The sequence below is a fragment of the Heliconius melpomene genome, chromosome 10, assembly GCF_056956725.1.
Source record: "Heliconius melpomene rosina isolate 202511_hmr_F chromosome 10, ASM5695672v1, whole genome shotgun sequence".
NCBI classification, from domain to species: domain Eukaryota; kingdom Metazoa; phylum Arthropoda; class Insecta; order Lepidoptera; family Nymphalidae; genus Heliconius; species Heliconius melpomene.
This window is the reverse complement of record NC_140398.1, coordinates 6362178-6378543: the sequence shown is the minus strand read 5'-3', so window position 1 is coordinate 6378543 and position 16366 is coordinate 6362178. Positions and strand designations below refer to the sequence as shown.

The following is a 16366-nucleotide window of genomic DNA, read 5'->3' as shown; positions in this document are numbered from 1 at the left end:
ATATCTCTGAGTTGTATAAATAGTCCTGTAATAATCCAATAGATGGCGTTGAGTCGAATAATAACAAGCCGTTAGTCGTAGCTAATAGGTTATTAAATTTAATTAAGAATGTCTATGTTCTATGTATGTTACTGAACATTCTATGTTACTGAACATTTATCTGTATTGTAAGTATCAAAATTTGAAGGACGTATAATAAAATGGCATAAGTAAAAATATCCAATATTTTTCATTTCGTTTATTCAATAAGTATTACAGTATTAAGAGTCAAATACCTTATTACAATGATGCGATAAAATACTTTAAAATACAAAAGACGTTACGCCTAAAGCTAAAATAACTAAATATTTGGAATATAAAATCATTTTTTAAAAATCGTTATACAATGTTAACAATGAATTTTATATAAAGCTATTTATAAGTAGATACATAACGTATATATGAGGCCATAGTAGTCCATTGAAGTTCAATTATTTTCACTCTGCTGGCAACGAGACAAACGGCGGCGTTGAGTTCCACCATTCAACACGAAATATTCTGAAAATTTAAGCGGGAAGTGAGCCTGTCTTAGGTTAGCTGGGAACATTTATGTATATGTGACATATAGCGTGAGAAAAAAAGTTTAAAAATATTAGGTTCATGCTTTAATAATGAAAATTACCAATACGAGATTGACTTGTACCTACATTGAAATTGCATTCTGAAAAATGTTTATTGAAGTAAAGTAGGTTCTCTCTTCTTTCAAAACAAAATGCAGCATCTTAATTTAATACTGAATCTTAAAATATTTGTTTTGTTAGAAATTAGAGAGCAGTGAGACTAACCACTTAATATCGTATAATTCAGAAATAAAATACACGTTATAAGTACATAATAGATATAAATTATACATATATTTTAACATTTATTATTATTAATAATCTAAATAAAAACACACGATAAATAAATCGAAGATTCAATATACCTATCAGATTTTATATTGAAACTCCAAGTAATCTATCATTTCAAACTTAATTAAGAGGAAGGTATAATTATACAATAATCTATATTAGTCAGTTTTAGACAATACTTTTATCCATTACATTATAGCGCAGCAGTAAGTATGTGTCTAACACAGGACCGTTGAATAATTTCTTTACATGAATTCTCGAGGCATTGCGTGTCGAGTGGCGGAACTTAACGCTGTGCTTTACCTCGTTATCAGAGCGAGGAAGTTAAAATACTAAATAATTTAACAACTTTTCCCCGAGTGGGAATCGAATCCATACTTTAAATAGCAAATATAATTCTTTTGCAATCAAATAAAACCATAGAACGGGTAATGTATCAATAGAGTTTTTCAGAATGTATAGAATAAAAAAATAATTTTCAAACCAAATTACGAGTATTATCGAAAAAGTATTAAAAACGATTCGACTTTTAGATGAGGGTGATTTTTTTACATAGTTTTCTAGAAATAGCCTCTAATACATACATAACTACGTATATTACTAAAACTGACTTCACACAACTAAGTAAATGAATAAACAATATAAATGCATATTACTGAAATATTAATAATTAGTTGTCTAAACTTAAAAAAAAATTACCGCTAAATTGTGACTTTTATCTTAAATTACGATTACACATTTCGACGAAAATAGAACGTGCGTAAAAGCGTTTATTACTTAATAAGGCACCTCGATTTTTTGGTTTTTATTTCGTGAAATATAATTTTTTATATCGAAAATACAAGTAATTATAATTACCATAAACGACGAAACCTATTTAAGTTCGTCTAAATCTGTAATTAAATATTACTGCGGTAATCAATTTAATTTATTAAGAATCGAGATTAAATTACTTTACCTTTTAAAGTCCAATAGCATCTTAAATGTTTAGAAATTTTATAAGAAATTATTACATATGAACACAAAACTCAAATAGCCTTTAGGTTTAGTCTTAATATCGATTTTTATATTAAGATAATTTAAATATTTAAGTAGATATATTTAAAATATTAGCAACTTTGCATACATTTTTACTTTAAATGTAATAATAAAAAATCTAAAGGCTATTCTAACTTTGTTATTCACAAATTACTTCAAACTAACATCAAAATTACATAGTAATATGGCTTTAATGATAAATAAAAAAATAATTAATCGTAAAGAGATCAAAATATATTTGATAGTTGAGCTAAGATTAAAAAAAAAATACTTCTACTATTTTTAACATTTTTAAAGTGTTATTCCACACTTAGGAAAAAAATACTGTTTTAGAAGACATATAAAACTTTTACCGTTGTGGGATTTGAACTCACGCCTTTTGGACGGTTTTCAAGAGGCCAAAATTTTATATATTTTCTAAAAAAGTATAACTTAATTGTGAAAATTTCAAATGTATGCTCTTGTAGTTTAGTCGTTTTGTCGTATCGTCAGCTGTCCTTTTGGTTTCGATCTGAAACGTGTCGTTCCATGACAACGTGGATCTGAAAATTAAAAAAAAAACATATTATTATTTTAATATAAGTATTTAATGTCATTATAATGATGTACTTAAAAACATATACGTATATGTGTTACCTTATGCGTAATTTAAAAAAAAACAAAACGTGCTTTACCATTTTTAAATATCTAATTATGATTAAGTATAAAAAAACATTGTATACTTTGCCGACACCAAATTAGTAGTTTTTTTAGGGTTCCGTATTAAACTAAAGAGGTCAGGATGAGGTCAATAGTAGTGCAGGGTAACAAGCGTACCATTGTTAGCGCCGCAGGTTATGGGTTCGATTTCTACTCGATAAAATGAAATATTTAATATTGTTTTTATCTTGTTCTGCTAACGAGGCAAGGTAAGGCTTGAGTTCTGCCAAACTTCTCAATCAAGATACTCTGTTCCCCAATTTTCGTCGTATTTTCAAGGTATTGCACTTTGAGTGGCGGCTCAAGCGGCGTAGTGAGTTGAGTTTACTCAATGTCACGCTCTTGTCCTGGTACCACAGCGAACAATTGAAAATAATAATTAATTCTCTCGATTAGGAATTGAACCCATAACCATCGCGCTTTAGTCACACGGTGGTATATTAAAATAAATTAAAAGAACTCGACGCTCTGTCTCAACTGTACTGTAGAGAGAGACTGCATGAAATTTTATTTCTTAAATAAAACCTGCCGAACCATTCCGTAGGTACCAGCTCTAGCTTATCATATATTTTTTACAAATTTCTCTAATAAGGTCACAAACGATGTGTCATCAAAGAAGACTTGTTCGAACCGGATGTAATTTTAGTTCCAATATATTGAACGAAACCGAAACGTTTAAATGCAATTAAGAGTATAATTAGGCGTATTGTTAAGTATAAGTGTACATTTTTTTGACATCGTGGCATAATTGGATTACGATAGTTGTAAGTTCAATTCCGATTACAGCAAAAAAAATAATATCATTAAATATTAATCTTTTATATACAAAACTAGTTTTGATAGAATGCTCTCCCACAATGCTTTAATAATCCATACCTATATTATAAATTCGAAAGTAACTCTGTCTGTCTGTCTTTTACGCAATCAGGGCCAAACCGCTAATTTAATTGTGATAAAATACTCATATAGAGATACTCTCGGGATGAACATAGAATATTTTTTTTTTCTCATATTTGTAATATTTTTGATACCAATATATTAAAATACTTATTAATTTGACATGCCATTTATGGTGGAACCATGTTAATAAACACCGTCGCTATGCGATCGTGCTCGCTAAGCAACGAGTTGCAAAAAACGTCACCCAAAATGAGCTTGCTTAAAGCATCTCTCTATAGAAAACTGAAAATAATTTCATAAATATATTTAATAAATATTTGTATAGTTCAAGCGGGCGTAGCCGCGTTCGGGTCCACTAGTATAGAATAAATAGAAAATTAGATACAACCAATAATTTTGTTTTTAGTGCAGGAACTATTCAAAGGTCACCTCTCTACAACTGCCCTTATATGTACAGTTTTAATTAATTTCTTGAATGCAAACAAACGACGGGGTTTCCTTTGTAATTTTATTTTTTAATTTTAATGTTGAATTAATGTATTATATTTAAAACACGCAAATCGACTAAATTGGAAGAACGGCGTGGTCTCTGAGTATGAGGAAAAAAAGAGACTTAGAGACTAGAGAACTTGCTTCATGCTCTATCCCGAACATAAAACCGTTCATCTCCATCGATTTTTTTCTTACCCTATTCCCTAATTAAAAGAAAATTACTTAATGAATCCACCGAATGAAAAACTCAGCTTGTTTAAGAAACCATTAGAACCATATCATATTTCATAACATTGTACAATATTATGAAATTTTCAAAGGAAATAACTGCTTGTAAAAACGACACAGTACACAGCGTGGGTGCGGCAGGGCGCGCCGTCGCACCCTCTAATTAACTAATGGTAATAACTTGGAAAATCACATGATACGCTTTCCAACACTAATTGCGAATATGATTTCATTTGTGTTGGAATCGTGCTATTTTAACCGACTTCGAAGGTTTGAGGTTAATAGTTTGATATTTATGTATGTATTGTTGGAATGGGATAATATTTGAGTGTGATGATCAATTCCCTACGTACCACTCTATTTACATGAGATTGCATGTTGAATGATGGAACTCTAGTGAGTTCTATCACTCAACATGCAATCTCAGTGGTGGTAGTATCGCTGGTGGTGTTCCACCAGCTCGAAAGGCGATTCTGCTGAGAAGAACCAGCAGGAATCAGAACTGTTGCTCCTTTCAATATCAATATAATAATTTTATTATTACATAGACAGCTATTCTGTTTGAGATTCAAATAATATTAGAAAATGATAAAATTAGATAATCTATATATATAAAATCGAAAGGTCACTCACTCATCACGAAATCTCCGAAACTACATGTGCTAGGAATCAGAAATTTTGCATAGGAGTTATTTATAGGACGTAAGTACTCACTAAGACGGGAATTTGCAATATTCGACTTCTAAGGGGTTGTTTTTGGGGTCGAAAGTTTGTATGAAACTTCGTTACTACAAATGCTAGGAGTCTAAAATTTTGCATAGACGTCACTAGGACGTAGCCATGGAGACAGAAATTAATAATAACATAGTTCATGCGGGTGAAACCGCGCGCGGGCCGCTAGTAATTTATATTTATCAAAGATGAAAGTATGTGAGTGTAAGCGGTACTTAAGTTTGTAGGCTGGATTGCCATTTGGCTAAATTAATTATTTTTTTAACAGGGAAGAGAACAAACCACGGCGTTGCTTTCGCCAATCAACACAGAGTGCCTAAACACTCTGCTATTCCAGGATACAGCGTAAAGCTAAAAAAAAATAATGATCGCATGACACAAAACAAAGTTTTTATGTCTAGATAAAGCTAACACTTTACTTGATTATGTTAGTTCGCGTAATGGGAATTTTATTTAAATTGGCTCTATGATGAATTAGACGAACTATTAAGCAATTATTGTCTTTTTTAATTCTTTTGTCATTTAAATAATTATGCAAAATTATTATAGAATTCGTTTAAAGCTTTTATTTAATGCAAATCGTGTTTGCTTATAATTGCGTTTCAGTAAACTATCTTTTCGCCAAATTTTCAAGACATTGCGTGGTGACTGATGGACCTCAACACCGCACTTTATCTACCAGAGTAAGGGTATCAATATAATTTAGACTAAACATCCCCGATCGGGGATCGAACCCACAACCATCGAGGTTACAGTCAAACGCTGTCCTATTGCACCAGGATAACCTCGATTTTGCTAGCATTTATTTCAAATTTCATTTACAACTAACAATAATTGTAATGCTATAGCCTATCACGAGAAATTACTAAACCCAAGATGCTGTTCAAGATAAATTGGATAAATTATATTCTTTAAGGTTTCTATTAAAGATGCGTGGGGAACGGAGTCTCTTAATATTTCTTGCTGTAGATGTCCCACATATAATGGACTTCAAAAAACCTATTCTCTACTATATAAACTTTCATTTTTTACACTTGCAAATGTTATAATAATGTACAAATTGAAAATCAAAAAATGGATTTAGCAACGACTATTTACGACTATACTTGGCAAAAGGCATTTAGTATTAAGAATTAAGACACTTAATTAATTTCCCACTTTCCGACAATTTTCAAGACATTGAAACATGCTGAGTATTGAAATTTAATACCGAGCCTTGTCTTAAAATAATTAATTATCCCACGTGAGAATCGAATCCACAACCGTGGCAACGCGGCCAAACGCTGTACTTCTGGGCCGACGGCCTCATGCTATACTCGTACTAATTACATAAAAATGTTCTATTTGAATATTTTAACAACAATATGGTCAATGAACATAAATATATACAAATGTATGTTTATTAGAAGCAAAAATATTTTATTAATTCGAACCAGTAGTCCTTGAGCCTGACCTCGTTAAAAAAACATATTAAACTTAAACAGAATGCCCAGTATTATTATTAACATCTGCTCCAAAAGGCACTAACCGTTGCGTAGTCTACAGGTGAACTTAGTGCCGTGAAAGTTTTGACATTTAAGGATGAATCGCAATAGTGTCTATTTATTATGTATGTACTTATTAGACGCCATCGAGGCGCAGTTGGCAAGTTTCTGTACACGCGATTGTTGAATTCACTAGAGACTTGAGTATCACTAGAGACCAGGGAGAGAGAGAGAGAGAGATCTACTTATTTGGCATAGGGTATAATAAAGATATAAAATTAAACTTACCGAAATTTAAAGATACAGCGTAGGCACTCTCTTCTGAGCTCCCAATGACAGTTTGTTACCAATTTTCTTGTAGCCCTCATTTTTAGTCCTGGACTTTTGCTTATCACTAGCATCCACTGGACACCCTGTTAGTTCCCATACTAAATTCGTTAATGATTTGGGTCTGCTTATTTTCCGAGACCTTTTCTCTGGTAACTTTGGTCCATTCCCCGAATCCCCAGAAGTTCTACCTCCAGAATGACTTGAATCTAATGTACCATCTAGTTCCATTGCTTGATGAATATTTGACAGACTCTTGTATCTTATATTGAAGATAGGTGAGTCCCCCTTAGTTAAAGGTCTTAGTGGACTAGCTCCTGGACTAGGTGCCTCTTTAGTTGGCGAATGACTTTTCTGACTCAGTAATGCTCTACTTTTATTATTGCTTACACTGTTTTTTATATACAGCTTTGGCAAATTTGGTGCTGGTGCTATTGAACATTTTTCTTTATAAACAGTTATAGGTGTTTCTTTAGTTGTAATAGTAGTAGTAGACTTACGAGTTCGCTTTTCCGCTTTTTGGTTCAAAGGTTTCTTGGTTGGAATAGTTTCTATAGGAGGAGGTTCAGGTTTGATTTCCGATATCAAGGGCATATGAATTGGCGTAGCAGCTGGCGAGGCTGGTGCGGATTCATGCCGAGTGGGCTCATTGCAATAAGATGCTTTTATATTTTTAGGCAAAGGAGCAAAACCTCTTACATAGTCATATATTTGATCTATTTCGTCATACTCATCAGGAATACTGTTTTCGTCTCTATGACTACTATAAATATGATTATGGCGGTTTAAGTATTTATGTTGGTTAGCAGAATCAGATGACGCACTTCGTCTTAAAAAGTAACCTGTTTTTATTAGAGGTGGTGCATGAAGAGGCCCATTTAATAACCTTTTCGGGTCCCCTAGTTTTCCGTCTAGCACATGTATTCGATCCACTACATCTACAAGTAACCTATTACATTTTTCTAGTAGTCTCGAAAATTCCATATAATTTTTAATTTGTTCTTCATTTTTGCATCGTAACATTTTTAAAGGAGCTGCAAGAGGTAAAGCTACTAACGCATTGCCTTCTTTTTGCAAAGGCAGTGCAAAGACGTGATCCTCTTCGAATAAAGACAAGAGCCTTAACTCCGGAACAAAATGATTTGCACTTTTAAGACCTCTAGGAGGAGTGCCATGCACCAGTCTAACTGTAATAGGCAACCGCTTCGTAAGTAAAGTTTTTGCAGTATGTACCCCACTTATATTGTCCTCTTTAGCAACAGCTGAAAATTTGCCTCTCTGATCCAAACTAAGTAAGATTGTATCCCCTTTAGAATCTGTGCATTTTAAATATTTATTTTTACCTAAAAACGTCTCGCCTCTGGGCATTATCACTTCACCAGCAGGCAGATTTCTCGCTCCATCCGCTGTTACATTTCCATCTAAATCTGTTTTAGCACATATTACTCTAACTGGTTCTCTTACTAGACACCCGTCGTCAAGTTTTCGTCTTGCCAGCTCAGAAACATGTTCAATACACCTAACAGCTCTTCCTTCTTCACTTAATAATTCAAAATAACCTTTATACGAATCTGGTATGGCAATTCGTGGCCCTACACTGACCATGCGTCTACCTTCTTTGAGTTTTATAGCTTGAGCTATTATCTTCTTCCTCTTTCCTGCTGATACAAGTACAGCTGTACTCTGTAGTCCAGGACTTGGTAACGTAGGGACTCCCAGACCTCCATACTGGCCTTTTATAATTTTAGCAATGTTTGGAAGTCGATTTTTAACAACAAATTCTCTGAGGTAATTTCCTTCGTCTGTCCAGCGGCATGCTGCGACCACAACCTGCCCGTCTGTGGCTGCCATTTTGAATTTTGTCACATCTGCAACAGGTAAAATATACTATTTATAATATTGGACTTTAAAACGATGTTCTGATGTAATGTGTGACGACTGTGACTGACTGTGGATGCAAACGAATTTGAGGGGAATGTTCGTAGGAGGATACACATTTAAAATCTTGTAGAGAATAAAAGAATATAAAGATATTTTATGCCTTATGTTATCCAAAATGCTGCTAGCTTTACTAATCAAAAACTATTTATATATTTTATCCAAAACTGGTATGATATTACTTCCACCATCACACGTCTGCTTGCGTTGGAAACTTATACTTTGAGTCGTAGAAGTTTAAGTAAATAACATTTTTAATAACATTTTTCTTTTAATTAATAATCATCTCACATCCTTTAAAACTACGGATATACATACTTTATTTTTCCTTCAAACATCATCGTTTATAATATATGTATAATTACAATTAAAAGTAAAAAATAATAATTATTACTTTTAATATCAAAGTAAATAATCTCATAAACATTATAGTGACGTGATGCGGAAAAGCCTTACTTACACAAATATAAAAACATCATTATAGCAGAGGGGGTAAGACAGTGTTCCCTATTTACTTATTCGTTTTCGAGACACTGCGTGTTCCACAGCGGAACTTAATGTCTCAATTTGCCTATTAAAGCTGGGGAATAACAAATACAATTGTCTTGAGTGTTCATATAACCCTTATGGGTATGGCGCAGCGTTTAAAGCCATAAACTGTCCCACTGCGGGATGACTGTCTTAATATATACAAATATTTTTTTAGTCTCATAACTAGGCGCAGGAAACCTAGTGTTACGATACACTTTTCCCCACTTTCCACCCAATTTTCCGGACATTGCGTATGACGGAAAGACGGAGCTGAACGCCGCGTTTGTCCAATATTTATTTAATTATATAAATAAATAATAATATAATGAAGTACAGTTACAGAATTAGAAGGTATCTACATAAAAATCACGAAATCGGATGAAACAATTTCGTAACAGTTAATAGAAGCATTATAGCAGTAAACCATTGCGGGTGAAATAGCCATAATATAACGTTTCCACTGTTATGTCCCGTCAACTATGACAAAAATATATCTTATTATTATTATTATTAATAATTCTATTTCATTGTGTTTCTTTATTTTTTGTGATATTTTAAGAAATTACATGTTAATAAGCAAAATTTAAGAATTTTAACCAATGTATTGAGACTTTTGGACTTGTCAGTCCAAATTGGATTCACTCGGGTCAAATAATTAATATTTTAATTTCTTGAAGCGCGGCATTGAGTTTCGCCACTCAACACCTCAAGTATTCGGCTGAAAGTGGGAGACGGAAGTGTCCTATTGGGAAACAGAGTGTTTTAACACTAGGTTTCCCTTTGTCCTACTATGTACGGGATACAATGTCAACCTAAAAAAATAAAAAGGCAAAACGTGGTACATACTCGTGGAGAACAGCGAATAATATTGAAACGGTTAACGTGATGTTATTAATATACGAGCAGTCTATAGTCTTGCTCAAAAATTGGAATTTCCAACGTGAAGAAGTTTTCAATTCGAGCCCATAGTTCCAAAACCCAACCCTACAAACTCTCAACTTTACAATATTAAGTGTAGATGCGTATACCACTAACGTAACGTAAAGGAACGTTCACGTCAAATTATCGTCCAACGATTGAGAATGGAAACGCTGTTTACAGCTACAATTTGGTGTCTGACCGCAAACATGAGGTTTTTTTGATATCTGCCACTGGTCTGATAAAAGTACAGTTAAGTGTGATTCAATGTTAGAACAATGTTAGCAGGTCCGTGTGTATGGGATACACTTAGCTCAAACTTAAATAAATATATCAGCTATTCAAATAAGGCTTTATTAATTGATGTAGTTTTAAAAAATATTTATGAAAGGTCCAATAATAATGTTAATAATAAGATATTGTAATAATAAGATATTGTAAATAGCCCAGTAGCCAGTCCATCCAAATTCCATTCCATAGCCCTAGTTTAGATTTCCACATTTTCCATAGTTCCTACGCATTAACCGGCGACCGTCTCTGAGCAATTACCTGTGGTTACCCAGAGATGCATCCCGGCTGATGCGTCACAGTAAAACATTTGTATATTCTCTTAGGGGCCTCTACGTGTTGGACCTGTGTCCTCACGCAAGCCTTCCAAAGGACCGGGTTCTTTTGAACCCGTGAATCTTTAAAGATATTGTAAAAAAATAGTTAAAATAATTAAGAAGGACTGGATGACATTGAATAATACAGAATAGAGTGATTTAACACCACTACATCCATATACATATGTATGTATATGTATGCTTCAAGTCGGTTTAACTTTTTTAAATAAATTTTTGTACTTTATTTAGCTCTCAATGTACCACCAGCCTACCGTCAGTGCGTAACACGCTTGCAGTAACTACTGTATATCCATACAATGACCTTCATACGAATTTTAAATTATATAACTGAATTTAATTAAATATAGCAGTTAAATTTTAACAAGTAAAGTGTTTTTATGTAAGTTACACTTATATTATTAACATTAAGTTTAGAGTCTTTAGTAATATAGATATAGAACTGTATGAACGGTGGTAGTGGGTTCAAAGTCCACTCAAGAAAAGATTAATTAATATAATTATATAAATTAAATCAGCTTCACGCTGTATCCCGCATATAGTACGCAGATAGGCAGAAGGAACCTAGAGTTAAGACACTCGGTTCCCCACTTTCCGCCGAATTCTGAGAGCATTGTATGTTGAGTGGCAGAACTCAACGCCGTGTTTTGCCTCGATCAATCTAATCAAATCGAAAACACTTTATTGCACAAAGAAAATACATAAATACAATTAAATTTGTAATTTTGATACAGTGCGGCCTTATCACTATAAGTCATCTCTTACAGGCAACCTTTTATTTAGAAAAACTAATAGTAACATACAATTGTTGGCGGTTAACTTTGCATAAAGATATTTTGTATTTTTAATGATATTTCTCGATACCAGAGCGATAAATGGAAATATAAATTTAAATCAATTTTTCATTTCCTCGAGTGGAGATTGAATCCACAACCAGTCGCTTACAGTTACTTTGTGCCCCTGCACCACGACTGGCCTCGCTGTCTCTATATACCGCATACTCGTATAACAGGGTACCTAGTGTTAAGACACTCCGCTTCCTATTTCTCACTCTATCTTCGAGACAGCAATGAAGAGTGAGTGCGGGAACTCAACGTCGTTTGAGACACCTTCCTACTGCGTCACGAGGCCGTCAATGCAGATTTTATTAAAAAAATAATGTGATTTATGTTTAGTCGGATGTACATCACGACTTTATCGCACGATTAACTCTTGTACTTGAGATGGTTCTTAGTCTAACTGTATTCTATAGACAAATAAGGAGTTCTATTGGGCGTCTTAGTAAAGGGGCTAAAGTTTTGCATAAAGAAAAATAAAATACTTTGTTCTACAATTTAATACATTTAAAAACTGTTTGAGATTGTCGTGCAAAACGGCAGAGCGTATGAAAATAAATGTGATGGTTGTGGATTTGATTCAAGCGGCGTTAAGTTCCGCCAATCAACATGTAATGTCTCGATAAATTAACTAGGTTCCCTCTGCCTTCCCTGCTATATGTGCGCGCAAAAATACAATGAAAAAGTATTTTCACTGTACTACTTTAATTGTTCGCGTCTAAACAATATAATGGCCCATTTCGTTTGTTACCAATTAGCAATATAGCGAAAATAATTTGACAATGTTGGAACTGATTTCATGCTCCTAATGACAGCATGGTCCGGTCGTGTAACTGTTGTTTAACGCTTGTATGTTTGTTCATAAATAACTAAATTACCTTATATTTTAACAAATTTTCTATATTTTTGACGGCTGTGATTTATATATTTGTTTATAATAAATAACTTTTTTTTAGCCTAGCCTGCACCATCCCATTATTGGGTAAAGGCCTCTCTCCACTTCTTCCATTCTGGTCTATTTCGCGCTATTTAGCACCAGTCAGGCCTATAATGGTCCAGCTCGTCTCACTATCTCCATTTTGGTCTGCCAATTCTCCTTTTAGAGCTTGGAATCCATCTGGTAGAAGATTTCGCTAACTAATTTACCTTTTCTATATTTCAATAAATTTTGTGTATTATGAGGCCGTGGTGGCACAGCAGTATATCATCTGACTTTAAGCCCAATGGTTGTGAATTTGATTTCCACCCGGTAGAATGAAATATTCTCGTTGCTTCGCTCTCGTAACACGATATAGCGCGGCGCTTAGTTCCGTGACTCAACAAACAACGTTCCGAAAATTAAGCGGTACAACGGAGTGTTTTAACAATAATAGATTCTCTCTGCCTATTCTCCTTCGCATAATACATTAGTTGGTAAAATCAATCAATACTTCATACAAAATTTCAGTATGTTTGAATTACTATTTAAATTATCTTCATAGTTCATCATTTAAGTAAAGATTCGATTTCCGCTTGAAGCAATATCGTAGAACTAGATACATATTTTTATAGCATGGGAATGACCGCGTTTTTTGTCATCTATTACGACTTACAGGATATGAGCGCTATTAGAGAATACTCTCACGTAATACTTATATATGAAGTGTAAGAAATTCATATTAAAGTGAAGGCGAAATAACTGTGCTTTTCACACTTGAGGATAGTAGGTACAAATCTTATATGAGAATATTTCTATTAATTAGCTTTTTCTATGATTTAGTGTTGAGATACTCCGCTCTTTATTTTCCGCTTCATTTTCGTGACGTTGTGTGTTGAGTGGTACAACTCAACGTCGCGGTTTGTCTTGTTACCAGAGCGAGGAAATGAAAACAATTAATTTCTCTGAGTGGGAATCGAACTTACAACTATTGCATTGTTTGCTGTTAGACGCAGTCAAATGAGGCAAACATTATTTGCGATTTTCTTTCTATCATCTCATTTATAAAATATTTGTCGTATACATTTATTTATTTTTTTATGTTTCTCATCTAACAGAGATTCAGTACTAATACTCATTTCTCTATTGATATAAACATACACGAATATTCTACATAAACATATATAAATCGAACCGACGACCATCTCTCCCAACTTTATTGAACCAAGCCCCATAATAAATAAGGTAATAAACGTATACAAGTTATGGTATTTATAATTATGCAATAGCCGAGCTTATCGTGGACAGGTTACACCGTTATTTGACGAGAACTTGACGTCGTTGCAAGTACATAGGTACTTAGAATTACGTTTTAAACACAATATTATGTATGTAAAAAGAATATTATATCCATAAATATAAAGGCTTTGATTTTAATAAGACGGTTCTGAGTTCGATTTCCGCTTGGCGGAATGAATTATTTTCATTTCCTCGACAACAAGCTTGGTAAGCAAACAAGAAGCGCTGCTAGCCACTGACCATGCAAAGAGTGGCGTATGGGGAACAAATTATCTTAACACTGGGTTCCCTTTGTTCCCTCTTCTATTCTCTCTTCTGCTCTCATTGAACAGATATTATAACATTTACGACGTTGAGAAGCGTTGAATTCCGTCACTGAATAGGCAATGCCTCATGAACGGAGTGCTTAACACTAGGCTCTCTCTGCCTACTTTGCTACAGCCGTAGCCAAAAAAAATAACACTAAGGAAGGACCGTTCTACCGCATACATGATATTCTTAATTTCCTTTTTCTCTAGCTTACGCTATTATATTTATATAACTAATAGAAATATATGGCTTTTTCTACACAAGGTGAATGTCCTTACAAGACCTAATTCAATACACTGGAACCAGAACTCAGGTCCGTTACAATCATAAAATTATCAATATATCAATCATTAGCGAGCGAGGCCGATGATTAAACGCATCGCGTCATTCAAATTGGTTTGACATAATGAAAGATTGATTAAAGATTGATTGGTGTGGGGTCAAGAGAGCGGTGAGTATTATATATTGGTATATATATATGCATATAATTTTTCTGTATGTGAATTTGATATCCTACTGCTCTTTGGGATTTTTTTAAAATATGAGTAAAGATCAAAAGCGTGAAGGTAGTAGGTTCGATGCCCATTTGGAAGAATGAATTTGTCTCGAATCTCGGAGGGAAAGTGGAGAACGGAGTGTTTAAAGTTTGCGGAAATTGATCGTTATATGTATAGTTTATTATATTTATCCCTTCCAATACCACAATATTATTTACAAATTAGGGGTTTAGGAAAATATTTTTAGTTTCGTAGACGGAACCTGGAAAGCTAATATTAAGACACTCCGCTCCCATTAAGACACTTCCGTTCACAATTTTTGGAGGCATTGCGTGTTGAATGGCGGAACACAACGCCGCGCTTTACCTAGGAAATGAAAATACTAAATATTTTAAACCCCGCGTGGGAAGCGGGCCCACAACCGTCGTTTACAGTTACACGCTTGTTCCCCTGCGCCACGACGGACGTCAAGAAATATAAAATAAATTATTTTTTTCATATATCTACAGATCCTATATCTTATAAAACAAAGTCGCTTTTCGTGTCTGTCTGTTGTTTCTAACTCTTCTTCTTCTAAACCACCCAACGGATTTTGATGCGGTCTTCACCATTAAGTCGAGTGTTTTTCGTAGAAGGTTTATATATAGTTTATTATTTGTACATTCTTATGTAAATTAACATAAATGCGATAAATGTGTATAAAGCCCTACCGGTTGAGACACTTTCGCGCATGCGCTGCTCTAATGGTAAGTACTACATGAAAAAAATGTACTGGAGTATTGTTCCTCTTAATAAGATCTACAAAAAAGTCCGCGAGAGCATATTCGTATCTTTTAAGAATAACGTGTAGTGATCATTTTTCTGTCTGAAAATAATAATTTCAATATATTTTTTATTGTGAGGGATATTTTTCCATAATGGTATTAATCCTTATCCTTCAAAATACTTTATTAATTTTCTACGTTAAACGAAGATAAAAAAATGTTTTTTACAATATTTCGAAATTGCGAATAGTTTTACAGAAGAACGCATTTAATTGTTGACACATCAGCTGTTACTCAAGTTTCACTTATCCCTTACTCTCAGCATATAAATAAGTACATTAGTTACATTGGCCATTTAATGTAGACCAAAACTGTCTTTTACTGTATTTCATTTTAATAAGTACTTTAGAAGTTGTTACAATATCAAAAAAATCCTTGCTGCGAAACGGCTCGCTACTCGCCATGCGTCCGCCGTGCCCGCTTGCCTTACACGCATCGGTGGTTCAGTGGCAGAATGCTCGCCTGCCACGCGGGCGGCCCGGTTTCGATTCCCGGCCCATGCATTCTATTTAATTTTCCTCACAGGCAGCCACGTCGTGCTTGATTTTCATCAGGGACAGAATAACCCCTTCAGCATTAACCACAAGCTCGAAAAAAAAACCCGACTGCCTCTATAGCAACGAAGATTTAGTTAGATGCGTTAACACGTATTGGATAATTGGAGTTGAATGTATTATTTAAGCGCGATATATTTGGTTTCACATTTTTTGTAGTAGTTATTAGTAGGTAGGTTTTTGTTTATAATTTCTTCCGTTTAAAAATAGTCATTTAACTATCTAAAAATAGTCATTTAAATATATTTTAATAAGTACTTGAAAAGATTAGTAGCACAGATTTAAAATTACGGTACCTACTAATAAATTCTTGCTGTGTAAAACAATTGGA

The 16366-nt window shown here is 33.8% G+C and overlaps 1 protein-coding gene across 2 annotated transcripts in view; it reads right to left on the bottom strand.

Annotated features, from left to right (window-relative positions):
• Nucleotides 1-223: 223 nt before the first annotated feature.
• sano (CABIT domain-containing protein serrano) overlaps nt 224-16366 on the bottom strand; it is a 72792-nt gene continuing 56649 nt past the window's right edge. For both annotated transcript variants that reach the window (XM_085190941.1, XM_085190942.1), the window contains 2 exons: nt 6752-8658; nt 224-2470 (listed from right to left, as the gene is read on the bottom strand). In XM_085190941.1, the coding sequence (XP_085047067.1) occupies nt 6758-8641 (1884 nt within the window). In that variant the 5' untranslated portion in view covers nt 8642-8658 and the 3' untranslated portion in view covers nt 224-2470; nt 6752-6757. The remainder of the gene's footprint in view (nt 2471-6751; nt 8659-16366) is intronic.